The sequence below is a fragment of the Macrotis lagotis genome, chromosome 4, assembly GCF_037893015.1.
Source record: "Macrotis lagotis isolate mMagLag1 chromosome 4, bilby.v1.9.chrom.fasta, whole genome shotgun sequence".
Classification (NCBI taxonomy): domain Eukaryota; kingdom Metazoa; phylum Chordata; class Mammalia; order Peramelemorphia; family Peramelidae; genus Macrotis; species Macrotis lagotis.
The window spans coordinates 107081776-107109487 of record NC_133661.1 but is presented as its reverse complement, the minus strand read 5'-3'; the positions used below and the strand labels follow the sequence as shown (position 1 = coordinate 107109487).

The 27712-nt window shown below is 34.7% G+C and overlaps 1 protein-coding gene across 4 annotated transcripts in view; it reads right to left on the bottom strand.

Annotated features, from left to right (window-relative positions):
* The window catches only part of SORCS1 (sortilin related VPS10 domain containing receptor 1), a 741634-nt gene that overhangs the window by 143815 nt on the left and 570107 nt on the right, over window positions 1–27712 (bottom strand). For all 4 annotated transcript variants that reach the window (XM_074233753.1, XM_074233754.1, XM_074233751.1 and 1 more), the window contains exons 7-9: window positions 15792–15910; window positions 12852–12941; window positions 6056–6235 (exon numbers count right to left, since the gene is read on the bottom strand). In XM_074233753.1, coding sequence (XP_074089854.1) covers window positions 6056–6235; window positions 12852–12941; window positions 15792–15910 — 389 coding nt within the window. The remainder of the gene's footprint in view (window positions 1–6055; window positions 6236–12851; window positions 12942–15791; window positions 15911–27712) is intronic.

Here is a 27712-nt window from a genome sequence, read left to right as displayed (position 1 = left end):
CCAGTTTCAGTGTCAGCCAATATTCTTTCCATCTAGGTAATCAGCAGATACGGCACCACTAGTCTGATCACATCAATTTCAATCCAGGTTTCTGTGAACAGTCAGTAAAATAAAACAAAGTCTTTTTTCTCCACCCCCAAACCCCCATGTCCTAGGATATGTAATAACTTTGCATAATGCAGTCAAACTGCTGGTCAGGCTACTGATAATAGGAAGCAGTGGTCTATCTATAGCCAGTCAATGGCCAGACAGAGGCATGTGAGAATCCTGAGAGGAACAGGAAAAGTTTCAACTGTGTTTGAAATGTTCCCTGCATTTCCTCATTTTGTATCCAGGACAAACATTTGGATTTTACATTGATCATCTTGAATAGCTTTCTAACAACAGGACAATTCAAAGTCAATCTTGGCTAAACCTGTCAAACTTCACATCAGCTTGGGACCAATTAAAATGGGTTCTGGGTCTTTCAGAAAATAAGCAAAACCCCAGAAAAATGTTTCCATGCTGACCTAAGGAACTAGAGTAAGGGGGAAGAGAGGAAGAAAAAAGTAACCTAGAAATCATGGAGAAAAGGATGATGGGTGACTGAATATATGAAAATATAGCCTAGGATTTCTGTATGCCAGAAATTCTAGGGGCAAGATATTAACATCTCAAATATTTTATCAATGGTTGAAAAAATAGAAGGTAATTATTATCAATATGAAAGACAATACATATATATATAGGTATTTATACACATATATATGGATGCATGTATATGTATGTGTATATGTGTGTGTGTGTGTGTGTGTGTGTGTGTGTGATAGCATATATAAATTAGAAATTCAGAATAAGGCCATCTTTACTCAGAGTCAAACCATATAAATGGATTATAGGTGTTATTAACAATTAGAAAATGTTCTTGAGACAAGACACTGAAAACATGAGTTTATAGCTATAGTCTTCCAGAATTCTTGATATGGTCTTTTAGATACTAGATTACCTGGAAAATGAGAAGGGAAAAAAATGGTAGGTCTAGAATTATGTCTAGTGTGTTAATGTTCTTAAAGCAGTATATAAAAGTTGATGGTGGACAATATACTTTCTTCTATTATGTGATTCTAATATAATTTTCAGCAAAATTGATCATGTTGGTTATTGAAATATCTTTATTTACCAAAATGCATAGCAAAGGATCCCCAGAGAGGTAACTACTACCCTTAGAGTTCATGGAGAAAAGTGCTTAGTCTATGAGCCCCAGTAGTATGCTCTCCATCATCAGCCAGCCAGTAGACTCAATTGACTTTTTAGTAATAGTATTCACTGAGATGACTTGATATAAACAGAAGCTCTAAAACACAGATCTGGGGCAAATTTTCCCATATAGAGAGAGAGAGAGCAACCATGAGAACAGTTGGTATTACATTAATGAAATTTATGCATATGAAATATAATTGACAACTCACAACTCCTTGGACCTGGAAGATTCCTACCCTTTTTGTAGAATCTCACACAGCTTCTCTTGGGCACATTATATCTGCTTCTTAAATTGAGCTAAGTTAGTGAATCTACTTTTTCCATAACTAATTCTCTTCTCTTCTCTGTGGTCAGGGAATTTCATTCCTCAAAACTGTTTTTTCCCCTTGCATGATTCTGGGGGTCATTCTAATTCAGTGATTACATGAAATATGACTCTGCTCCCTCATTTGTGCATTGAATTAGAAAATACCTGAACTTTTGAATAGTGTGTCTCTCTTTTGGGCAAGTTGTATCTAGATGTCTATTCAAAAGGGAAGAGAAAAAAAATTTCCTTCTGCTTCCCCCCCCAACAATAGTTCCTTCATAAAGTCCTCCTAAACCTGTACTTCCTCAAGTTCTCCAGGACTGCTAGAAGAAAATTCTCATGAACTTCTAATAGAGGTGAGAGAGATGGGAAAATGTATAGGGCATTTTAAGGATTTGAAATAACAGGTCAAATTGCAACAATAAAATTTGCAACTTTATGGGACCTCTTCCTTTATGTTAGTCCTGGTACTATTTTCCAACATGATCCTTGTACATATCAAGGCAAACAAAACACAAATCTTATGCCTTTTACTTTGCTGATCACATATGTTCCTCTCTGATCAATGAGTTACTTTTATGAGATGAATTAGATTGAGGGATGTAGGAACTAGATGGAAGATAAAGCTTCACCAAATGATGAGTGAAGTTTTAAATTCTTCATTACAGAATACTGCAATCCCTTCCTCACAAAGGACAGATCAAAAAATTGCCTAAATCTTAAGCCATAATGAATAATTTTCCTTCCAATGATTGTGCCTAAAATTAATAAAAGCAATAGTAAAAGGTAAGATCTTTGATGGACTTTCATTGGTCCTGATAGCACATACATCTTTTCATTTTGAATCTTGACCAATTTGGTCCTCTGTTTTAGAGAGTGATAAATTGGAGGCAAAGTTATCGACTAAGTCATCTAAATTCCTATCCACCAGAGAGAGTTACAGTTATTCAGGGAAGTTATTTAATCAAGAAGTTCTTTTTTTCCTTTTCTTTCTTTAGTTTTTGCAAGGCAATGGGGTTAAGTGGCTTACCCAAGGCCACACAGCTAGGTAATTATTAAGTGTTTGAGGCCGGATTTGAACTCAGGTACTCCTGACTCCAGGGCCCATGCTCTATCACTGCACCACCTAGCTGCCCCAGTTCTTTTATTTTCTAACTTTAGTCTCTTTTACTGCAATTTAAATATTTTCTTCTTTATATTATTGTCTGGGAAAATAGAGTCCAACTGTCAACTCTATCAACTTTCATACATCATTGCAAATATTTAGAATAATAGAAACAGAGTTTGGAAAGAAAATTTAGGGCTAGATAATCCAGCCTCCTACTTAATGCAGGAATTGATAAACCAAGGAATATTTATCAGGTCTCTATATGTCAGGGATTATACAAGACAATATTAACACAATGAAAAAAATTGAATAGTCTCTGCCCTCCAGGAGTTTAAATTATATTAGAAGAAACAATATGGACACATATAAGTGTATTTCCATGTATATATTTTTATACATGTGCATATATATGTATATATATGACATTTATACAAAACAAATTCAAGATATTTTACAGAGGGAGGGGATTAACAGTTGGGGATAGGTCATCTGAGATGACCTCATGTAGAGAGTGACAACTAGGTGATACATTAGCTAAAAGTGTTGGGCCCGGAATCGGGAATACTCATCTTCCTGAGATAAAATCTGTTTTCAGTCTAGCTGGGTGAACTATACAAGTTACTTTACCTGTTAATCTCAGTTTCCTCATGTGTAAAATAAGCTAGAGAAGGAAATGACACCAGAAACTTTGCCAAAAAATATTACCAAAAACACAAATAGGGTCATAAAGAGTTGAATATGACTGAAAAAATACCTGAAAAAAACAGAACATGTTATATGACTTAAGTTTTAAAGAAAACAAGAGATTTCAAGAGGCAGTGGAAGGAGTACATTCATGTCTATGAGAAAGAATTATAAAAGTATAGAGTGATGGAAGGCATAACTTTACAAAGGAAAAGTAAGACCTATTTGGTTAGATCACAGAATGTGGGAAAGGGAGCAACATACAGGGATGGAAAGGTAGGCTAGGACCAGGTTTAAAGAACCAAACAGAGGTATTAGTATTTTATCCTGGAGGAAATATAGCACTACTGGAGTTTATTGAGGGGTGTGATGTGATTAGGTTTTTGGCTTTAGAAACATCACTTTGGTTGCTATACAGAAGAGGGAATAGAAAGGAGAAAGAATTGAGACAAGGCAATTAGTATTGAATTAGTCCAGATGAGAAGTGACAGAGGCTTGAATGATGGTGGTAGTATAGGAATAATGACACAGATGTGAGAGATATAGAAAAGGTAGCAACTATATTAACAGCCATTTGGATATGTGAAATGAAGAAGAAAAAGCCAAGGAAAATGGAAAGCTGGATGACTGGAAGGATGATAGTGCCTGTGACAGTAATAAGGAAGTTCAGGGGCAGCTAGGTGGCATAGTGGACAAAGCCCCGGCCTTGGAGTCAGGAGTATCTGGGTTCAAATCCAGTCTCAGACACTTAATAATTACCTAGCTGTGTAGCCTTGGGCAAGTCACTTAACCCCATTTGCCTTGCAAAAGAAAACAACAAACAAACAAAAAAATAAGGAAGTTCAGAGGAGGGGGTAAATTAGGAGAAGAAATAGTGGGTTCTATTTCTGATGTATTGAGTTTTGGTACATTGAAATGCCCAGTTGGCATTTGGAAAAGCATGACTAGAGGCCAGGAGAGTAATTAGAGTGCATGAATAAATAGATTTTAGAGTAATATGCATCAAAATAATCTACCATATAAAGACTATTATACTTTCAATAGACAGAAATTCTGCTTTAATATTTAATAGTGATGGGATATGATGACAAGCTATATACAAGGAAGGAAGTAGGCACCAGAGAGAAGACAGAGTTCCAAACAGTAAATCCCTGTACTATAGGAAAAATAATAGTATAGACCAATTAGAATATTGGATAGTAGTTTTGAAACATAATGTTTCTAGAGCTTAAAACTTTCTTTATTTCATGTATAACAGATATAATTTACATAATAGGTGATCTTTTAACATCTTGCTTGGCTAATTAGACTATAAGCACTGAAGATCTGGGTCTCTGATGTATCCCACCAATCTCATAAAAATGTCCCCATTCAAGGCAACTTCCCATTTTGACAGACTTAATGGATTCTCCACTCTATGAAGGCTACATAGGCTACTACTTGAGTATGGAATTTATGGTAGAAAGAAGAGAAAAGGGAAGTTCTTGGTGCTCAACTCATGAACTTAACTGATCCAAATCCAAAATCAAAACTAAAAATGGTGCCATAACTATGAACATGTATTTTTTCCTTGTGTTTGACAGCTGCATTTTTACAGGATAAGTAAACTTTCTTTCATAGTCCTTGCCTATGCTGGGTGGTTTATGATAGTACAGGTATCCCACCTCACTGAGATCATTACTGCTTTACAGTTGTAATTTTTAAAAGTTCTTTCTTAATAGGAATCAGTCTGCCTCCCTTCAATTTCCACTCAATTAATCTTAGCCCTTCATTGTTATAGAGAACCATTGCACTTCTTCTGCCAAATAAGTTGTCTTCAAGTAACTAAAAATAAAAATAGGACTAGACAATAAATTTAATTTTTAAGGAATTCTTGAGTATGAAAAAAATCTCTTTACTAAATGACTGAATCTAAAATTTCTTGTCTTAGAAGCTGCATTGGGCACTGGTAGATAAAATTACTTGCCTACAGTCACATGGTAGATGTGGGTGAATCCATGTCTTCCTGGCTTCAATGTTAATATTCTGTTTTCCATGCTACATTACTTCTCCAAAAACGTGCCCTATAAACATCTTCTTTTATAAGATAAATATCTCCAGTTCTTTCAATTGCCTTTATATGTGGTTTTAAGATCATTTTCTCACGTCTTTTTTTTTCTTTCCAAGCTAAGTAATCCTAATTCTCCTTTCTTTTGAGAGTCTCATTATTGTGAATGTCAGATAAACTCATTTTTTAATTTTCTCCCTTGAACCCTCTTAAAATCCTCTGCATAATCCTTATGTTTTTAATGAATAATTAATGTATATGCACAAATATTTTTGGTAGCTAGTGGCTCAGTGGAGAGGGCATGGGGCCTGGAGACAGAAAGATCTGAGTTTAAATCTGACCTCAGACACTAGTTATATGAATCCAGGCAAGTCACTTAACTTCTATTTGCCTTAACTCACTAGTGAAGAAAATGACAAACCACTCCAATATCTTTGCAAAATAAAACAAAACCAAACAAATCATGGACAGTATTGGTATTATGTAGTACACAGGTTCATGAAGGGATAGGCACACCTAACCAACTGGACAACAATGTAATTTTCCAGTACTGCTTTCAAGTAAAAGGGCTATGTTATTAACTGGTATTAGGGAAAAGGTTAAAAATTGATATTTCCAATAGGCATATAAAGCCTTACCTTAAGAGATCAGCCTACCAGACGTGACATACCTCATAGAGGTCAATCATGATGTTACCCTCAGGCCCTCGGCTACTCTGGACATTTTCCAGAGCTAGTGTAAAGTAGACACCACGTGTGTCTGAGATGTAGAGGTTGTATGTGTCATTTTGGTTCCACTCTTGGACTGCTGCAAACACTTGATTCTCATCTGTGCTGATGACATGCATATCCTAGAAAGAAGACAAAGAGAGATGAGAGTACAGGAGCTCCACTGCCTCTGTCAATCCTCCTTCAAGTTATTCTGTAGGTCTGGAAAATGAAATGAATCTTCAGGCTAATAAGAAATCCTTTAATAGGCATCATGATTGCAAATAGTCTCTCTTTTGCATATATGCAAGATATTAATTAATTGAAGGAGTGTTAATCAAACATTTTTTTGATGTGGTTGTGAGGATGAGCATTAAAGTATTGGGGGAAGGGAGCTTAGGTATAATTTGGATATCTTATTAAACAACTTGAAAAATGCTTTCTCAAATGAGTAGGACTTGGGAGAATCAATCACCATGATTTATTTGCAAAGCACAAATATGGAGCTTGCTCAAAAGGCTTATGCAGAGTAAACTTGAGAGGAAAAGGGCTGAGAGGAAGGGAAAAGGAAAAGATAAAATGAAAGAGAGTTGACCTATCCTAAGCCCAGTCAGATCACAACTTTTCCCCTGAGGTGGTTCATTGTAGTATCTCATGAAGATGTTCAATATGAGAGGAAAAGATAGACCAAGTTATCTGGTCACTTTTAATATTCATAGTTAACCCATATCTTTGTTCTCTAAGGTACAAGAAAACTTAAATGTAACAAATCTATTTAACACTTTACTTAGCTACTTGCATATATTATGTATAGACATAATTTGCATAATAGGCAACCTTTTCAAATCTTTCTAGGTCAATTAGACTGTGAGGACCTTGTACCCTGAATACTTGCTTTTTTAAATTCTTACTACTTAACCCAAGGCCAAGAACATAGTAGGAAAATAAATCTCTTTCTGAACTTCATATCACTTTCATATCATATGCATTCATTCAAAAAAGTTATTAAGTACCTTCTAGGTACTGTGAGGCTCTATTATGAAAGTTTTATGATGTTGCTTATATTATTTCTTCTCGTCTTATCCTCTTCATTTTCCTCTCTCTTTCCCTTAGAATGTAAACTACTGGAGGGCAGGCACTGGTTTTCACTTAACATGTGTCCTTGACTAAAGTGGGGACCTAACCAATATATGCTGAATTCAGTTATGATGAATTCAGACAGAGACTGAGTTTGAATCTTGTTTTTGATTATGTGCCCATGTGACAATCACCTCATTTCTCAGTATCAGTTTCTTCATTTGTAAAATAAATAAAATTACACATGAATTAACTACATCAGAGGGTTACTTTGAGGAAAGCACTTTGTAAAATTCAAAACATTAATAGAAATTTAAATTTGAATAATAGGTATTACTGGGTATAAACTCCAAAAAGGCAGAGCTTCTATTTTTTTTTTTATTTCTGTCTCACTCAGGATATTTGACATAGTATCATCCATTAGGATAATGAATATTGCGATAAGACTTCCCAAACAAGAGTGACTGTTCAAACTCTTTTTCATCTAGAATAGTGTTCTGGAAAGTGTGAGCCAGGAGAAGAGATCTCACATACCTGAGGAAAATCTCAAGTTTTACTGATTTCCTGGGGTATATTTTCTTATTACTTCTATAGTTCTTAGCCTATAAAAGCAAATGTTTTCTAATAATCCATTGGATCAGGAGAGATTAGACAAGAAGACTTTATTCACATTATCCCCTTCTTTCTCTTTGGGATTATTATCATCAAATAAAACCATAAAGATAATTTGCCAGACTTGCCTTAAAAACTAAAAAAGAAATAAATAAAACTTCAGGAAATGAAATGCTACAATGTGTCTCAATCACAAATTTCAATGTGTACTTCATGATCTTGGGAATGTTTGGAAGTCCTCTCTTACTTCTAACTTAAATATATCTTTATACCAAAATATCTTTCCTCTCAATCAGACAACTAGCAAGTATTTGTTACTCCTTCTTTGGACAAAGTACCATTCTATGCACTCTGGAGATCACAAAGATACATAGTACATGATTTTTATCTGTAATGTAAACATATAGTTTCAATAAAAAAATTCTCCAACTTTTTTTTCAACTCCCTTGCATCCCTCATTTGCAAAGTTGACGGAAAGCAGTTTAAATTTTCTCAAGTTAAATTTAGGGAGGGAATGCTCTCAAAAAAAAAGCCAAATAATGAGAAATCCATATATTTTATGCTGAAAGCAAAGGTTTAGTTGGGGCATAGAGTGGGGGGAATGTTGTTCTTCAATGTATGGGACTTCAATGGGGCTCAGACAATAGGCGAAGCTCAAAAAAGCTCAAAACCTCCATTGATTCTTGATTCATTGACCATAAAGTCTAAACTCCTCAAATTGTCATTTTAATATCATCTAACTCCAACCAGTTTTTTAGTCTTTTTTGCACATTACTCCCAGTCCTACATATTATATCCCAGTCAAACTGGCCAACTTGCTTTTCCTCCAATTTGGCATTAATCTCTCTATATCTTCTTGTCTCTGCATATATGTATATATATATATATATACATATATATATATATGCATATATATATATATATGTATAGACATTCTCCAAACCCAAAATTCATTCCTCCATTTAGTTTTTTTTTTTTAAAACTCAAATCAGGTGCATCTCTTCCTAGAAGCTTCCTTAACTCCTCTGCTTATTAGTGTTCTTCATTTCTTCACTTTATCTGCTTTCTACATCTCTGTTTACCTGTTATTCAGTCCAGGGAGAATGGAAGCCTCTCCAGGCTAGAGACTTAGCCTTCTTTTTATCTATTTTCCTCTATTATTTCACTCAATTCTTTGAAGAGCCTCAAGCTAACATTAAAGTTCTCTTTCCCCTCTGTCCTCATTCCTCTTCATCTAAATCTCTTTGCTACCCATCAGGTTAGCCTTGGTCTTTCATGGATTCTTCTAATGGCTTGATAAGATTAAACCAAAACAAAGCAAGCAAAGTTAAGCATAAAAGTTGGGTTTTATTCTGTTCCAAACAGACCAGTTCCTGGCTTTGATAGAAACCTCTAAATATCTGCACAAATGGTCCTTCCAACCCAAGCTTGGGTTGCTTCCACTTTGAAAGTGTAATGAGGTTGTAATGAAATAGCTCATCTCCTTAAATAATATACTCTCGGTCAAAATAATACATTTGCTAGCTTTCCTGACTTCTATTTCTCTGAGAATGACTTAAATTAATCATAATGTCCTCTTTCCAAACCTCAGAAGAGGAACTGCCAGAATGCTTCCAGAGCAGGAAATGAGGAAAGGAGAGAAACAAGTTCCAGGGGTTCAAAGGCAGTTCTTTCAGTCTAGATTATCCAATTGCCACCCACTGGGAGCCACAGGACTTTGGTGTTCAGGGTGATAACTGAACCTAGGCAACTGATAAGTACCCATTCTAAAGTCACCTAGCAACAGGGTGAGAGGTTTCTTTAGATTTCAAAAATGCATTTCAAATCACACTTCTTAGGCTACTCAGATCGGATGAGATATTTCCTATGACACCATTGCAATATATGCCTGACTTTGTCTGTTTGTGCATTTCTTACAAAAGAATTCCTAAATGTTCACAAGGTCAGGTTAGCATATTGGAAATGGCTCTGGAATGGCTGTTAGGACATATCTGATATTTTGCAGTGCTTTTTACATTCCTCAAAGCTTCTACACATTCTTACCTCACTCTTTAATCACAGGAATTGGGTAAGATAAATGCTATTGTGGTTTTATGATTTAGAATTACAAAGGGACTTCAAAGATCATTTAGAGTAATCCCATCATTTTACAGATAAGGAAACTGAAATAATAAATGTCAGAACTGAGATTGGAATCTAGTTCTTCTAACTCTAAACAAGTACTCTTTTCCATTGTATCAAAGGTGAGGTATTAAAAAGGTGATAAGAAAGATGAAATTGCATCCTTAGTTAATAAAGATTCAAGTCTCTTAACTTCTGTTTGGTTCTCTTCCTATTAGATATTCCTGTTTCCATAAGTGGATGAGATGAATGTATTGATGGGTAACATGGAGGAGCAAGATAAGGAAAGGGAGGATTTCAAATGAGTCAGAAGTCCTTGGTTGGCACAGTCATTCTTCAAATCTTCCACCTAGCAAAGTTTGGGGCTATAGTTTGCAGTTTTCTATCTTTTGCTTCACTGACTAGAAGGAAAAAAGAAGAATTTTATTCAAGAATTTCTTGTTTTCCTAGATCATATTGCTCTTTTTAAGGATCCCCTACATGCTAAATTCTTAGCATGACTGTTGGAATGTGACCATTGAAAGGACAGGGATAATAAATACCATCACAACCTCAACTGACATATATTTATATAGCACTTTAAGGTTTACAAAGTTATCTTTTATGCACAAACTCATCTAATCTTCTCAATAAACTCAGGATATATTGTTATTATCCTTGTTTTACATGTAAGGAAATTGAGGATTGGATAATTTAAGTTACTTTTCCAAAGTCATACATTGAATAACTGAGGGAGAATTAAATCCTATTTACTGACTCCAAATCTTGCTTTCAATCCAATAGTTCATATTGCCTCAAAAAGACTAATCCAGTAATGAGAGATAAGATCTTGAACTTTTCCTCCAAAGATTTCAAATATGTCATTTGCCCTTAAGAATTTATGTTCTTTCCCTATGGTCCATGTTCATCCCAATCCAGATTAGGCCATCTCCAAGGGAATAATCAAATCAAAAGAGAGGCAACATGTTATTATTGTTACAATAGTCAGATTATTAGATTTTGAATCATAGCATATAGGTTCATGCCATGACTCTGTGTTATATTTTAGAAATTTCCTAATCTCTCTCTGGGCTTAAATTTTCTCCTCTGTAAAAATAAGAGATTGGAAAATATTACATCAAAAGTTTCTTTTAACTTAAAACTCTATTCTCTCATGAAAAGGAAAATTTATTTCAGATCTCTAATGTCCTACAATAGAATTGGGATTTTTAAATCCAGGGCTTTGATCTCTTAGGTTAGTATACCCTCCACTAGGTGGTGCTAATACCTTAACAGAGTTAAGCTGATTTTTGAAGCATTAGTAATGGATGGCTAGTATTTGACCACTATTGTAATAAGGCTTATTGGATGGATTCAGGAAACATTATCTAGCCAAAGTATCATGAAGGCTAGTGTAGGAGTCAGAAAACCTGATTTCTGATCTTGACTCTGCTATTTTCTTACTGTATAACTTTGAACAAGTCATTTCCACTCTCTTGGCTTCTGTTCTCTCAAGTAGAGGGACAATGGTATATTACTCTGATCAAAAATGAATTGACAAAACTAGGGGATTTTTGCTGCTGACAAGTGTACAAAATAAAGGCAGAAGTGTAAACCAGGTGAATTCACTTACATTTTATTCTTGGACTTTGGATATTTCTTGTTCTTAATCAAATTATTGTCTGAGAAAATGGTAGTTTAATATTCAATCCTAGTCACATTCTAGAAGAAAGACCTTCATTCTAACCTGAATACTCTTCACTTTTGTTAGATTAAATGATAAAGTATAATCTCTTAGAAAAATTCAAGATCTGTCAGACTACTCTTAATAAAGAGAGGCTTTCTAGTCACTACACACTAACAGAATGGAAAGTGGTTCTTAGATAGCTAGCAGGTAGTCCTGAAGAGAATTTGCATCAAAATTGGAAAATAGGAGTAATACCCAAGAGATCAACTGAGCAGCATTTTCTGGAAGAAAAGATGAGAAAGACAGGGAGAAAGGAAAATGAAGGGAGACAGAAAAAAGAAAACAATAGAAGAAAAGAAAAAAGAGAGGGGGGAACAAATAGGAGAGAAGGGCAGAAATCAAGAGTGAAGGGGAGATATAGAAAGAGAGAAGGAGAACATGTACATGGAAAATTGGTAATTTCTGTATGAAGTAAAGTATTTATGTTATACTCGGGTACAGTTCCAGGAGTAATGAATAGTAGTATGGAGTCTACAATGGCATCCTCAGTAAACAATGATGATGATTGCAATTGCTGTAGCATGGGGTCACATAGGCTTCCTATGTATGTGCCTTTATATATGATCTCCACATCTATTTGTCTTCTCAATGATAGTGTGCACATTTGTGGGAAAATATTATCTATGTTCTGGGGGATAATATCTCATTGCTATTTTTACTATGCTATTTCATTTAATAACTGCTTTGAACTTCTTTCTGGATGACTATTAAATCTAATTATATTAATGAAGGCTCATGAACTGAAATTTTTGTGAAAATATATAATCACAAATTACTTTGCACCTGAGGTAGCTTTTCTGAGGACCCAAAATGTGAGGTAGACAAGGTATACTAGGAGCTACATATGTGACTTGAAGGAATTAACAAAATAATTTCTAAAGCTTAGCAATGCAATGTGGTTTAGTGGAAACAAAAGTTTCTGGAAAAAAGAGCCCCTGATTCTAGTTCCACTTCTGCCACTAGTTTATTATATGGACCTAGATAAGTTACTTAACTTTCTATGGCTCAATTTATTCACATGCAAAATTTTAAAATGTTGTACTAGTCAACATATGAGTTACATCCCTGTATTATTTATTTTGCTAAACTACGATTCTTCTGTCCCTTCCAGTTTGAATACTTAGTCAATTTTATAAGATTAAAAGACAATAAGACAGAGACAAGGGGGATTTAAGAAGCTGAAAGCAAACAGAGAAAAAAAGGTAAAGATGATCCAACTGTACCTTAGGCAGGGCATACTTAGGTAGTTTCATCTGTGCAAATGCATTCCTACGATAAGATACATAGTAATGTGGACGTCCTCCTGAGGTCAACTGAGGCAAAATAGAAAAATTATAACAATAGATTTTACTAATATTTCTTGTGATCAGTGAGCAAGTAGAGGCAAGAAAGCAATCACCAATACAGTAATGTGAAGATCTATTATTTATAATGTGAAGGGGAGCTAGGGCATAGTAATTGTGAGTCTATTAGAGTCAAGAATGTATCTCTGGCTAAAAGTCAGATTCTTCAACTTTCAATGTGTCTTTCATGTGCGAAACCTCAATAAATTTTCTCATTTGGTAGAAGATATGGGTTTATGATATAGACTGACTCAAAATCAACCAGATTCAAATGTGTCTGACTCCAAGAAGTACAAACATAAGGCCAAATTTTCATTGCTACTTAAGAAGACAATGGCTCAAACCTAGCATTGATCTAACATGGACCCAAAGCATTCAGGTCCTCTTGCTTCTTTTCTGGTCATCATAAGTTTATAAAGGAAGTTATCCAGAAGAAAAAAAGGAAAACCAAGAAATGGCCTTCCTTCAAGGGTCAGAACAGGTGCCACCTCCTACAGGAAGTCTTCCCTGATTCTGCATGTAGTTAATACTTTCACTCTCCTTAAATTATCTTGCATAAGCATATCAATTTGCAAATTTTGTTTCGCCAATAGAATACAAAATCTCTGAAGAGATGGGATATTTTTTTTTTAATTTGTATCCCCTGTCTATCAATTGGGGAATGGCTGAACAAATTGTGGCATAAGTATGTAATGGAACACTATTGTTCTATTAGAAATGATGAGGGATGGGATTTCTGGAAAGACTTGCATGAACTGATGCTAAGTGAGATGAGCAGAACCAGAAGAACATTACACATTAACAATATGCGATGATGATCAATCTTGATGGACTTGTTTATTCCATCAGTGCAATAATCAGGGACAATTTTAGGGGATTCATGAAGGAGAATACCATCTGTATATAGAGAAGGCAATGTGGAGTTTAAACGAAGATCAAAGATTGTTATCTTCAATTTTTAAAAGCTTTCTTATGTAATATATACTATTGCTATCTCTGATGCTCTCTTTCTTCCTTTTGGATCTGATTCTTCCTCACAACACATTCTATTTTGATCTAAGTTTGATCTAAGATGCAAATTTAAAGCCTACAGATTGTCTTCTGTTGGGGGGGGGGTAGGGAAGGGAAGGAAGAGGGGGAGTAAAATTGTAAAACTCAAAGGCTTGCAAAAATGATTGGTGGAAACTATCATTGCATATAATTGGAAAACAAATAAAATATTTATATAACACAAAAGGGAAAAATAAAATTTGTATTCCTAATATAACCCTTAATAAATATTGGCCTAGTACCTTACATTTAGTGATTAAGTATTTTTGCTAATCTATTGGATTATAGGCCATGTTAGTTAAAGATCTCTCCAAAATAGAAATATTGAAAGTAACCCTAGAAGATAAGAGATCATGCTATTAATTTAAAGAATGCAAGGGAGAGGAATATATATCTATTTTATGTGAGCACCTACTGACTCACAGCAAACTGCACAGTCATCAATGTCATACCTTTCCAAACACTTTTTTTCTTTCCTCTCTTTCCATTAAATATCAGTGGTTCTAAAGCACTATATTTTTACAGCATGTTGGTGATAAGACAGAGGGTAATTTACAATTATAATGACATGACAAGTTGGTGGTACCTATTACACTGATTCCAAGTTGAGTGAAAAGTTAGAAATTCAAAATGGCAGAATGGATTTTAAAGAGCAAATAATGTAAAGAGATTTGAAGGAGTTACTAGAAAATTCAAAAATGTCAAGGTTTTGGGGAAATTAACTTTGAAACTTATAATAAACTATAATATATTTCAAAGACACTAATGAACATTCCTTATGTCTTCTTTCTTAACTCATACATTTTGAAATGTGAACTTCATAAATTTTGGTACAAAGATGACATTACCACTAGAATGTAAACATTAGGAAAAGTTTTTTTTTTTAATAAAAAAATCAGGTTTGCTTTTCCTCATATTTAGCATAGTGCCTTACTCATGTTACTCACTTAAATGCATGTTGGATATGTAAGTAAGATTGAAATTCCTTTATTATTTTTTCAGTTAAAGGTTCTCTTTGTCATTAAAGCACAGGAAACATTGCTGGCTTATTTTTAATCTACACTCCAAACATATCTAATAATTACCCTTACAATAAATGCTTCACATGGCAATAAGTAAAAATATGCTAAGTGGTCTTCCATGCCCTTTGATTCAGGTGGCCTTTCAAATGAAACCCTAATTTCAAAAACTGTCCTCCAATGTGACAATACATCTCATCTAAATTCTTCTTATCCTCATAATAGTCAGTGCATAACAATAATGGTTGATTACATTCTCTCTCTGTGTGAGTCTATCTCTCCTTCTACCACATCTAGCTGTTTCACGGCCTCTCCTTTAGTCTGTTTTTTTTTTTAGAAAATACTTTTTTTGAAAGAAAAAAGCCTGATTGGTCTGCTGCTGTCCTGATAGCAAGAGATTGACATATCTGCCCAGCTCAATGATAATAGGGAGCTGGAAATGGAATACAGGATGAGGAGGTTGATTGGAGATTCAGATCATTCTGATGTCTATTCCTGATTCTGTGAACAGCACCCCTATGACCTCATAGTGATAAGGTCCTCCAGGCAGAGTCAGAAGAAGCTAATTAGTATTCTGATGATTTGGAAATTGACATACTAAACTCTGTCTCTTTTATTGAAAATCACACATCCTTTTTTTCTAGAAAGGATCCTTTAGTTTGTTGAAAGTAGAAAGGGGCACATGAGAAAGGGGATATGTGGGGAAATTTTTTTTCTTGGAAACCAATCAATAGAAGTGGATGCCACACACCTGAACAAAAACGTAATCATCCTGAACAATCAGAGAGTCAGGGTCGATGTAGCCAGGAAAAGGTTTATTTCTATTGCCTTCTGTGCAGTTCTGCATCCGGCAGGTTAAGTATTGTGAATCTGGAAGGGAAAAAAAAGAACAAAAAGAAAAAAATATTATACCAAGGACCAATAGTTACTCATTTCTTGAGTTCTTTTCTTATCATATAGCTTTTCCTTCTTTTCCTTCAACAATTCTACTCACAGCTCATTACTTCTATTCTTTTTGCCCTAGCATATTGTCATAGTTCTTGGGTCAGAGTAGTTATTCCTTTGGTGAGGAAAGGTTAGGGTGGGGAGAAGTAGAGAGATCGAGATTAAAAAGAAGTTAAAGAAAAAGAAATATAATGGTACACAGAAATGGCAAATTTTGGTGATTTGGGGTTTTCTTCCATTGGTTGAACATGGAAGAAAATGGGGGGGGGGGCGGAAATCTCTATATGATTGTTAGATTACTATCACACTTTCTATAGTGACAGTTTGTTGACATCATTTTTATTCTCCAATACAAAAAAAGGAAGAAGGGAGGAAAGGGGACCTCCAAGAATACTGCTCACATTTTGAAAATGAGCATCCTGAGTCTGAGAGTCAGAATTCTGTCTTCAGTGTTAAGTACAACTAAAATGAGGATATTTAGACTTTGACAGTTCCATTAAATAAGACATCAGGAAACTCACCACTGGCAGTACTACAACCCCTCCCCTCACTCAATCCCTCCCCTTGCTTTATGAAGTACTTTTAACCAAGATTATCCAGTAATGATGTACTCTACTTCCAACTAAATGAAATTCCATACTTTTCAAAACAGAAGGCTTGGGTAGAAATTCATATTACCATGGGAGTCTTTAATTTTACAAAAGAATTTACTGTAGACTGTCTTTCCAAATTCTACTTATTTAAAACTTTCCAAAAAACATTTACAGTGAAAGGATCCCTTGCACTCTAGAAGGCAGCCACTAGGGGGAAATATGCCCATATATTCTACCCAACCAATTAGAAGCTTCTGAAAGACATTTCTGTAGTTTCTTCTCCACAAAATGCTTATGTGCTCATCCATTCTTTTTCTCCTCACTCACTCACAAGCCCAAGGTTGGGGTAGGGGTGTTAAATTATATTCTAATTTAACCAGTTAGTCCTAGTGTACCATTTCTTTTGTACTTCTGTTTCTAAATGAGGGTCCAGAATTTCTCCTTTATTTACCAAAAGCTTCATTTTTTTATCAGATCTAATTTAAGACTCAACACCCAGTGATCTTCCTTTGCCCAAATTCCTACAATACTTATGAAATGTATCACACTTTTATCCAATTTTCTAAGTACCCCCTGGTCTGGGGAGACTCTTCCTATTCTCTCAAGGCCCCCAATTTCAGATTTCAAGGCTCTGTGAAGTAGATCTTATCTCCATGACTTCTTTCCTAATCTCCCCAGTGGCAAATGATTTCTCCCTGTTCTCCATTTTTATAGCACTGACTGTCCTTGTATCTCTCCTTTATACTTATCAGAATCTAATGTGTAATACAGGCTAGAAATTCTCTTCCAAACTACAAACCCCCATAAGGTTGCACAAGTTCTTTCTCATTTGTCTTTTATTTACAATTACCAAGAGAAGACTATAGACACATAGGATAACTAAAAAATTAGTTGAATTTATACAAGATTAATTTAATTAAATCATAATAATCAACTTTTCATTTGAGAAATGTATGGGTCCTTTGAAAAAGCTGCCCAAAATTTGGTTTAATGGTTACCTGTGCTAACTGATTTTTGCCCAGTTATCTTTATCATTTTTTCTTTTGCAACTCTTAGTTCCACCTTCTCAAAGACATGTAAATAATCTATAATGTATATAGCAACATCTCACCTATAAGGATCTCAGCTGAAAATCAAGAACAAGGCAAAAAATTAGACATTTCAGCAGCAGAAATAGGTATTCACAAAGCTCATGTACCTTTATCACAAGTGAGCATTTCAAGTGCCAGTTCAGACCATAATCCCTCTTAAATTAGATTAGTTCTTGCTAAATTGCTTATCTGTTGGTAACTAAATCCACTACAGATTAAAGAAGCAAATCTGAAGGGAGTAAGGGGCAAACTAAATGAGACAAAATGAAAACAGAAGTGATCATTGACAGACTTATTTGAGAAAAAGATTAAGAACAACTATAGGGGCTGCTAGGTGGTACAATGGATAGAGCACCGGCCCGGAGTCAGGAGTACCTGAGTTCAAATCTGACCTCAGATGCTTAGTAATTACCTAGCTATGTGACCGTAGGCAAGCCACTTAACCCCACTGCCTTGCAAAAACTAAAAAAGAAAAAACTACTATACAAGTTCAATCTAGCAACTCAAAAAGTACCACATTTCATATTTTAAAAAGGGGAAATAGGCTTATATATCTCAGCAGACCTAGAGGACACTACAGTAAGCAACAGCTCTTCCATGATAATGGTTAGATAACAGTAATTATCCCTCATTTACAGATGAAGAAGCTGAGGCACAAGGAAGTTAAGTGATTTGTCTGGGATCACACACGTACTAAGTTTGAAACTGAGCCAACATTCTATTTACTTCAATTCTCTTCCCACTGTAACATGTTGCTTTCTTATTATATTATAATACAACAATTAACTATAAATTCACAAATGCAAAGCTAAAAGGGACCTCAGAGTTCTTCCATATAATTCAATCCTTTCATTTTAGAAATGAGAAAACTGAGACCCAGAGAAGTTAAGTGACTTGCTCAGCCAGTATCTGAGTTAGGTTTTTGAATACTCAAGGTGATCCTGAAAAGTCAAGAAATATATACTAAACTCTCCACTGAAGGTAAGAAAAAGTAGAACATATTTGATAGATTTTCACTCTAAATGGTTAACTTTACTTGTCCTGGGATGTACCCCCTCTTTATCTATGCTTTAGAACATAGAATAGTATTTTACCAGGTCAGGAAGGGAGGATGGCAAGGAGGGAGAAAAGAATAAAATTGGAAACTGAAAATCTTAAAAAAATACAAATGTTTAAAAGTTGAGCAGATAATTGGAGAAAAATAAAATATACTTTTTAAAAAAAGAAAGATTTATTGGAATCCTTAACTTACTTTTTCGAGGCTCAAGCCTGGGGCCATCAGATTTATAAAACTTCTATATATCCCTAGTTGTTAACACCCTCTCCTTCCTCAAAATTCTTGTCTATTTTTCTATTCCTTCTTATGCCTATGTTCTCCATTGCTCTTCCCCCAAGAACCTAAGCTACTTGTTTCTATATTCTTAATAAGCACAATACTCTGTACTTAGCCAATGCTTAATAATTAATTGTGGGACTAAGCTAAAAGGGTAAAATCATTTACCTGTCCCCAAAATTTCATTCCCTGAAATGATATTTGCTCCTTATTTTGGGGTATAGGATTTCCTCAAGTAACTCTTGTGAGAAAGGCCTAAGGCTTGGAGCCTGTATCTAGTTCTTACTCAATGTGAAGTTAGAGGGGAAATGATCGATTCTAAGGGAATAGCTCAACAGCCGCCCCTGTGGTAAAGTGTTCCCAATTTGGTTTCCTTCTCCTCCTAATGGAAATACAAAGTAATTGGACGTACTTCATAATGAGAGACCAATCACTCTTATTTCCCTGGGGGCTCATCATAATAGCATTAAGTATGATGAACTCTTTCCATATTCAATTCCTGTGGATATATGCTGTGATTCCATAGGAAGTGTCTTGTAATTTGGCATTAATTAACGTCAATTAATATATGCAACTGCTAAGCTTCAGAATTAATTTCATTACTTTTCCTGCACAGATGTTTTCCTTGCCATAGGTAATTAGGACATTATGCTTCTCTTTTCAAGCATTCTCACCCTCTACAACAGCTGCTGCTTTGAATAATGTAATAGCCAGTTCCCCTTAAAGAAACTTTGCTGCACATCTAGGAAGGGGGCAAAAGAAAGTCAAGGCAATTCCTGCCCCCCAGTAACCCACTGACCCAACTTAGTCCCATTATGAATTTCAAAATATTCCTCCAACATATTTTCTCTTCTTCATTTTTTTGAAGGAAGGATTTATACATATACTAGGGAAAATGCTTTTGTGTAATGTTTCTAGTTTTTCAGAAGTATCTGCAAAGATGCCAAAAATGCCTAGAAAATTAGGGAGAGAAATGAGTTTGGTGCAGTCAAAAAGAAACATTGAACAAGAGAGTCAGAAATTTGAATGTTGGTCCTAAGCAGAGCAGTAATGAAAATAGGGGAAATCTGGGCTTTGTCCAAAGACACTGAGAGTAGATGATTTGAGGATCAATTTCTTCTCTGATTTATCATTCTAAATAGAATGCTAACTTTGATCATCCTGGCCCCCTCACCTAGTTCCAGACTCCTCCCACTGAGCCAGGATGCCATTTTGATGGCATATTTCTCAATCTACATAGTTACTGCACCATTGTAGTAAGTTCAGGTATGTGCAGGAATTAATTTAAAACAGTTCTCCACAGGTCCAACTATTAAATATTCAGGGTGAATACACCCCTGAGAAATGGGCAAACACTACATCCCAAAGCAAGATTTAGTAGCTTGTTGATTGTCTAAACTCAATAAAACAATGACAAAAATTTAATTGTACAGATTTAATTGAAAAGTGTGCCACAGTTATATTTCAGAGACCCAATTCTTAAGCATTTATTAGTATATCTTTGTGTGGGACTGCATCTAATATGCTAGTGATTGTCTATTCTCCTTGGATTCTGGTTCAAGTCTCAAATAAATGAGCTCAGGTGTTAGAATTCCAGGTTAAGACTCTAGTCTCTAATTTTACCACAAATAAGCTCTGTGACCCTGAACCTGGACTTTCTCCTTACGGTGCCAGTTTCTTCACCTATAAAATGACAAAATATGATTTAAATAATTTTCTAGATCTCTCCCAGATATATAGTTCCATGATTGACAGGAACTCCCATTTTTATTGTTATTGTTGTAGGAAGTTTTTAACATTACTATTTCCAGTCATTCCAATTTTGAAAGCAGAGAGGCGGAGAAAGCTTAAGAAGAGGTTCATTTTCCAAATTTCTCTGTTTTAAAAAAATAAAAATATCAATATTGCATCAATATGATACAAAACAACACAAAAGACCCATAATTTATTTAATTTTACACTTGATGTGTGTTTATATGTGTGTGTGTGTGTACATGTGAATACACACACATTCCCATATATACATGCATTGGTCTAGTTCTATTCAGAACCTAATAAGTGATTTCAGGGGAACTGAATAAACATGGGTTGACCACAAAGAGAAATGAATCTTACCCACTTGTTCATTCATATAATAGGATCATTCATTCCTTCATAAAATAGAATCAATGTTAGAGGTAGACTGAATCAGCATAGTATCCGGTACACAGCAAATTCTATATAAACGCTAGTTATTATTAATCAACAAGCATTTATTAATTGATTAACATGTGCTAACTACTGCACTAATTGCTAAGGCAAACAGAAAAAGAAAGGGAAACAATTCCTGCTTTCAAGGAAGAAAAGCCTTTCATGCTGGCTGAGAAAGGGAAAAGAAATATTTGATAGTAGCAAGCAGAGACGTTCTGAAAGAAGAGAAAGAAATGGAAAGTGAAAAGAGCAAGGAAGGATCAAAAAGGGAGGGAAAACAGAGGGAAGGAAAAAGAGAGGCAAAGAGAGGCATAGACACATAGAGGCAGAGAGGAAGGAGAGGTAGAAAGGAGAATAAAAAGAGAGAGGGAGGGAAAGAGCAAGAGACAGACAGAGAATGAGAGATGGAGAAAGAGGGGGAAGAAAGCAGAGGGTAAGTTTTAAGGAAGCAATCTCATAGAAAAGATGGAGATGGTATCAAAATATGGAGAACATCATTGCATGTTTCAGTTAATCTATGTGATATTTTATGTTTGAAATAATCATTCTTTGGGGAGTTTTTTTTTGTATTTTTTTTTTTAGGTTTTTGCAAGGAAATGGGGTTAAGTGGCTTGCCCAAGGCCACACAGCTACATAATTATTAAGTGTCTGAGGCCGGATTTGAACTCAGGTACTCCTGACTCCAGGGCTGGTGCTCCATCCACTGTGTCACCTAGCTGCCCCTATGTTTGAAATAATTAAATGTACTGTATGAAAATAAAAAATAAAAAGTTTTTAAATGTTTCCAGTCCTGTCTTGTGTTAGTATCTGCTTATTAAACTTATTTCCTAATTTACAACATTTCTAATATTTTATTTTTTCTTGAAATGATTCAATTTTTAAAATTTATTCTTATTTTTGTAGAAATCATGGTATTTATATATTACAAAAATATTCTGCTTCTAATATTTTCAATTAAAAATACAAATAAGAGAGAGATAGGGAGAAAGGAAGAAATAGAAAGGGAAAGAAAGAAACGGTCAGAATTATTATTTTATTTATCATTCAGAATTAAGAAGGTGATGGAAAACATGTTAATAATGCAAATTAAATTATAAGTGTGCTATATATGTTAAAAATTTATGTATGCACACACACATGTGCTGGTCATTAAATATTTACCAGACTGCTACTGAATGCATACACTTATATATCTCTACATGTATTTATATGTACATACTATACATTCACATGTGGTTATATGTATGCTTATTATATGCGTGTGTGTGTGTGTGTGTGTGTGTGTGTGTGTGTGTGTGTAAAAATTGGCTGGTAAACAGCATGGCTCTCTATTATTCATTGGGTAGAAGGTACTCTATTAATAGAGCATTGCAGTAATCGAAGTAGGAAGGAATGAAGACCTAAGCTACAGCAATAGTTATAAGTAAAGAGAAAGGCGGCATATGCAAGAGCTACTGTGGAGGTAAAATCAACAAGACATGGTGAATGATTAGATATGTGGCAGAAAGGAATAGTTTCGTGACTGTTTTTTTTTTTTCCATTGGTACATATCAGGAGCAAGATGGCTTTTTTTTTCTTCTTCAGTGTGTTTGCACACATTTGAGCTGTATAAATTGATATCCAATGCCTGACAAGGGAGAAGTAAAGCAAAACACAGATATCATACTTAGCCCTAATGGTAAAAATGATCTTTAAGTTTCATACAAATCAAGTGATCATTAAAGTTGAAAAGGACCATAATGATTCTATATCCTGTCCCATTTTAAGATGAGAAAATTGAGTCCTCTTCACTGTAAGATAAAGTCACAAATGTCTTTAAATAAAGCCAGAATAACATTGGATAATTGTAAAGGCATCCAAGGATGATTATTTGAACTTAATAAATCTTAACAGATCACAAAATTTTTAATTCCAGTTAGAAATTAGACTAGAAATGAAAATAACTCTGGGATATGTAGAGCCTATGATACTAAGGTGTTAATAGGTGTTATTAGATACCAGACTGTGAGTAGAAAACAAGGTAAAACAAGAAAATGAGGGCAGGAAATTTGTAAGTGTGTAGGGAAAGTACATAGGAGATCATGAAAGGGAGTTAAAAATTAAAAAAATTGGGTATACCATGGCAAAAACATGACAAATATGCGATTTTTCCAAGGACCAGCCATGTTAGGTACAATCTATACTAATAACCAATAAGTGCTTGTAAATACTTTGTTATTTATTTGTACTGGGTTGGGTTGAGATGGCACATGGAAACCCAGAAAGCTGAGAATAGTAGTTGAAATGGAAAATTTACTCATGTAAACTTCTATTCCATGCTTCCCAGTAAAATCAGCAGAAGTTGGAGACTGTATGTCAAAAATCTGAACTATGTCATCTCATTCCTTCAAAAATCAGATATAAAATGTAGTTTTTGAGAATGGGGAAGGGACAGTTGGTGTTACAAATTAGAAAGTATAGTTTGCAGCTAAGTCTTACCCAAGTTCTAATCTACTCATGATATTGGTGAAGTGAATTAATTTCTCTGACCCTTAGTTTCTCCCTCAGTAAAATTAGAATTTGGTCAAAATTATCTTTGTGATATCTTCTAGCATTAAATCTTCCCCCTTGAACTCAATAATACTTTATTTTTACCAATTGCATATAAAAACAATTTTCAATATTCATTTTTTGGAAAATTTTGTGTTCCAAATTTTTCTCCTTCCCTTCCCCCTTCCTGTTCTTCCTCTCTCCAAGATGATAAGCAATCTGATATAGGCTTACATGTACAATATAAAACATATTTCCATGTTAGACATGTTGCAGCATTAAAATCTCAAAATCCTTCCAGATCTGAAATTCTATTATCATCTACTGTCCCTTCCAGATTTAGGAGCCTATCATCAACATTAGAATTGGTTAAAGAACTTAATGATGGTCAGACTGGAAAAGAGAAACTAGAAGAGCTGGGAAGGGCAGCAAGCACTGAATGGGGCAGGATGAATCTTTTCATGTATTTGAAAAAGTCTATCACATAGAAAGAAGGGAGATTAGACCTTTTCTGTTTTGCCCTGGAGGGTGGAACTAGGTGATAAAAGATGTGAAATAACAAATTTTGGCTTCAAGTCAAAATAGAAATTCCTAACAATTAAGTTAATTGGGTTCAATAGTCATTTCAGAATGACTGAAAGAATAAATAAAAGCATTTTAAGCAGTTATTATTTGCCATACATGGAACTCCACGAATTTTCAATGGTTATATTCTATGTTTGCAAATTTTCCTCCTCATTTCTGCCCTTTGAGTTTCCTGGCTTCCTTTAAGTTCCACTTAAAATCCCACCTTCTATCAGAAGGCTATCTAATGAAAGATAGATTAAGTGGAGCTATTGATTTGTACTTTTCCCCATTGTAGAGATAGACATGTGTAGACCCAGGAAGTAGTTGAATTGATTAAAGTGAGTATTTTCTATTTGTTGATTATCTTTACTTCATCTTATATTTATTGGTTTTTTTGCAATTAACAGTCTGTATGTTCTTTCAAACCTCCATTAGATTGCAATCTGAAGAGCAGGAACTCTTTTTAACCTTTCTTGTATCTACAGTGTTAAGCATAGTGCTGGCATATAGTAAAAACTTAATGCTTACTGATTAACTGATTAAACAGTAAGAATAGGAGTTTTCATTCTAACTATGGAAGAAACAAGTATGGAAGAGTAGTGGCCAGGATGGTATATTTTGGAGAATGAAGTCACCAGGACAGTTAGTGGAACAAGAAGGTAGTAAACTAAACAAATGCAATCCTCTGCAGAAAAGCTAATAGCATTCATCTGATTTCTGTATCCAGAACAAGAGAAGAGGACTAGGAATTAGGCTCCCTGAAGGAACAGGATAACAAAGTTTGATAGAATATCTTTAGATATTAAAGGAGAGGATAAACTACCTCCCATTGGGTATATTAGAGTATGGAATATTTGTTAGGTATGGTCTAGACTAAATACTTATTTAGGTCACTTATAACTTGAAAAATTCTGTGATTCTAATCAACTCAAACATGTAAACAATGGGAAAGGAATAGAAAATATTATCTTTTTTGACACCTCTACTAGTACTCAGTACTAGTTGAGTACAACTGCTCAACCACAACCTAGCTCAAGATTGTTAACTATCATTAACAAATATTGTTCATGAAGAGAATAAGCAGGGATAAACTGAGGAAAAAGGAGAAAGATGAAAGCAAAAATTTTGGGGGACAGAGTTGGAAGGAGAAGATAATAATAATACCATATGGTAGATATGGCTATAAACTATTCATATATCAATAACAAAAAGCAATAAATCTGTCTAGGTGATATCTATTATGGATAATGTTTGAAGGCTGAAGGGACAAAAGGCTTCAGTTAATAAATAAAAAAAAATTTAAGGAATACCTATTATGTGTGTCTCACTTTATGCAAGATGGTGTGGAGATAATAAAAATCATAAATCTTAGGCTTGTGATATCAACTACCTAATAATCTATTTGTTGCAAGTACTTTCTGCCTCAGTTTTCTCATTTGTAAAATGGGGATAATAAACACATCTGTTTTATTGTGAAGATGAAATACAATAATATTCATATAGATTTTGTAAGTCTTAAATTATAGCAATATAAATTTTAGCTATTATGATTATACTATTATTAGAGGTATGGGATAGTGCCAAGTATGAAACTGGACTATGAAAAACATGTATTCAACAGGAAGGAAAGTCTCCTGAGACTAGGTCTCTCACTTCAAGGAGTTCAGAGTCTAGCTAAGAAAGGAGATTCATATATATATATATGTATATATATATGTACATATATATATACATATATATACACACACACACACACACACAAAGTAGCTGAAGAAAAAGAAAAACAATTATAACAAAAAAAGTCATTTCTTTCCAGCTCTTTCAGTTTCTAATGTGTTAAATCTTCAACTTCCATTATATTTGCCCTTATTAATTCCTTTCCCCTCACCTCAATCAATATTGAAAGGAATACAGGCAGTTAGATGGCATAGTGGATAGAACAGTGGCCTTGGAGTTAGGAGGACCTGAGTTCAAATTCAAGCTCAGACACTTGATACTTACTGGCTTTGCGACCTTTGGCATGTCACTTAACCTATTGCCTTGCAAAAACAAAATCATAATATTGACTGGAATAATCATAATCCATATAGAGAACCCCCCCAGGACATCTAAATGGTATTTAATTTTTGAGAAGAGTGCCTTGGGGCAGGAGTAGGAGGTGGGAGAAGTTAAGGTGAGAGAATATGTTGTTTTCATTGTGAAATGGAACATGTCTATAAAGAAATAGCATTCTTTACTAAGATATTCTGAAGATATTCTCACCCTGAAACATCTCTCTGTCCCTGTGCCCCCTTTATTTACTGCTGAGTTATTCCTAGTACATCCTTTTGAAGGACACAAAATCAGGCATTTCTCTCCCAGATCTGCTTCTGATTCCCTCTCTTTACTTCCCCCATTCAGGTACTTTATTCCTTTTAACTCTCCTCCTCCTTTTTCAGGTCCCTTTTATGTTTTGTCCACCATCCTCCCCTCCCCCACTCCCCATCCCCATTAAAATGCAAGCTAAGGACTTGACTATCTCTTTGCTTGTATTTTATCCTAGGGCTTAATACAGTGCATAATAAATCACTGTTGGTTGACAGACTACAAGATATAAAATGATTTGGGGGCTCATGAAGGCTGACAAGTTAAAGAAATGTTTTTGAAAACTCCAAACTAAATGAATGAAAAAATTATAAGAACTGAGATAAATTTTATATTTTCTCAGTATTTTGGTGATTCTGTTCCCGTAGAAATGAAGGGACACATGCATATCATGGAAGATGGGAAACAGGTTGAATAGGTGAAGGAAGTGAATGACAGTTTCTAAATCTCCCCCTTGTACACTTGTAGATATGAGGAAGAGTGGGGAGCAGCCTCTTTTATTAGGACTGGTTTGTGAAATTCCATCTTGGGCATTATTTCAGGCAATGTTTTTTGTATAAGGACTTCCAATGTAAGAGGCAATAAAACCACAGGGTATAAGTTTCCCCTTTGAGGGGTTGGGCCAATGAATCTCAGCAAGTGAAAGGGATTATCAGCAGAAGGTTAGGGAAGATTATTCAACTCAAGCAAAAGTACATAGAAATGAGTAATTGTCTCCTATAACTCTCCAACAATAATTGGCAGTCCCTACTCAAACACTTATAGATCCATTGGGCTCCTCAATGAAGAGACAGAATTTTTAAAAAATATCAAAGGAAGAAAATGATAAAGACTAAACTAGGTAGCTAGAATTCTTGTTATCTACTTATATGTTTACATATTTTATACAGACCTCTCTACAATTAAAAGCAATGCATTCACCTATATGCATACACCTCTGTCTCATATATTTTTAAATCAGATTTATATCTTATTTCTTCCCCATTCTGACCCAGGAAACAGAGCCTTTTCACAGTTCTTATATGTCAGTTTGCCTTTGGATAAACACTGGGTCCAATAG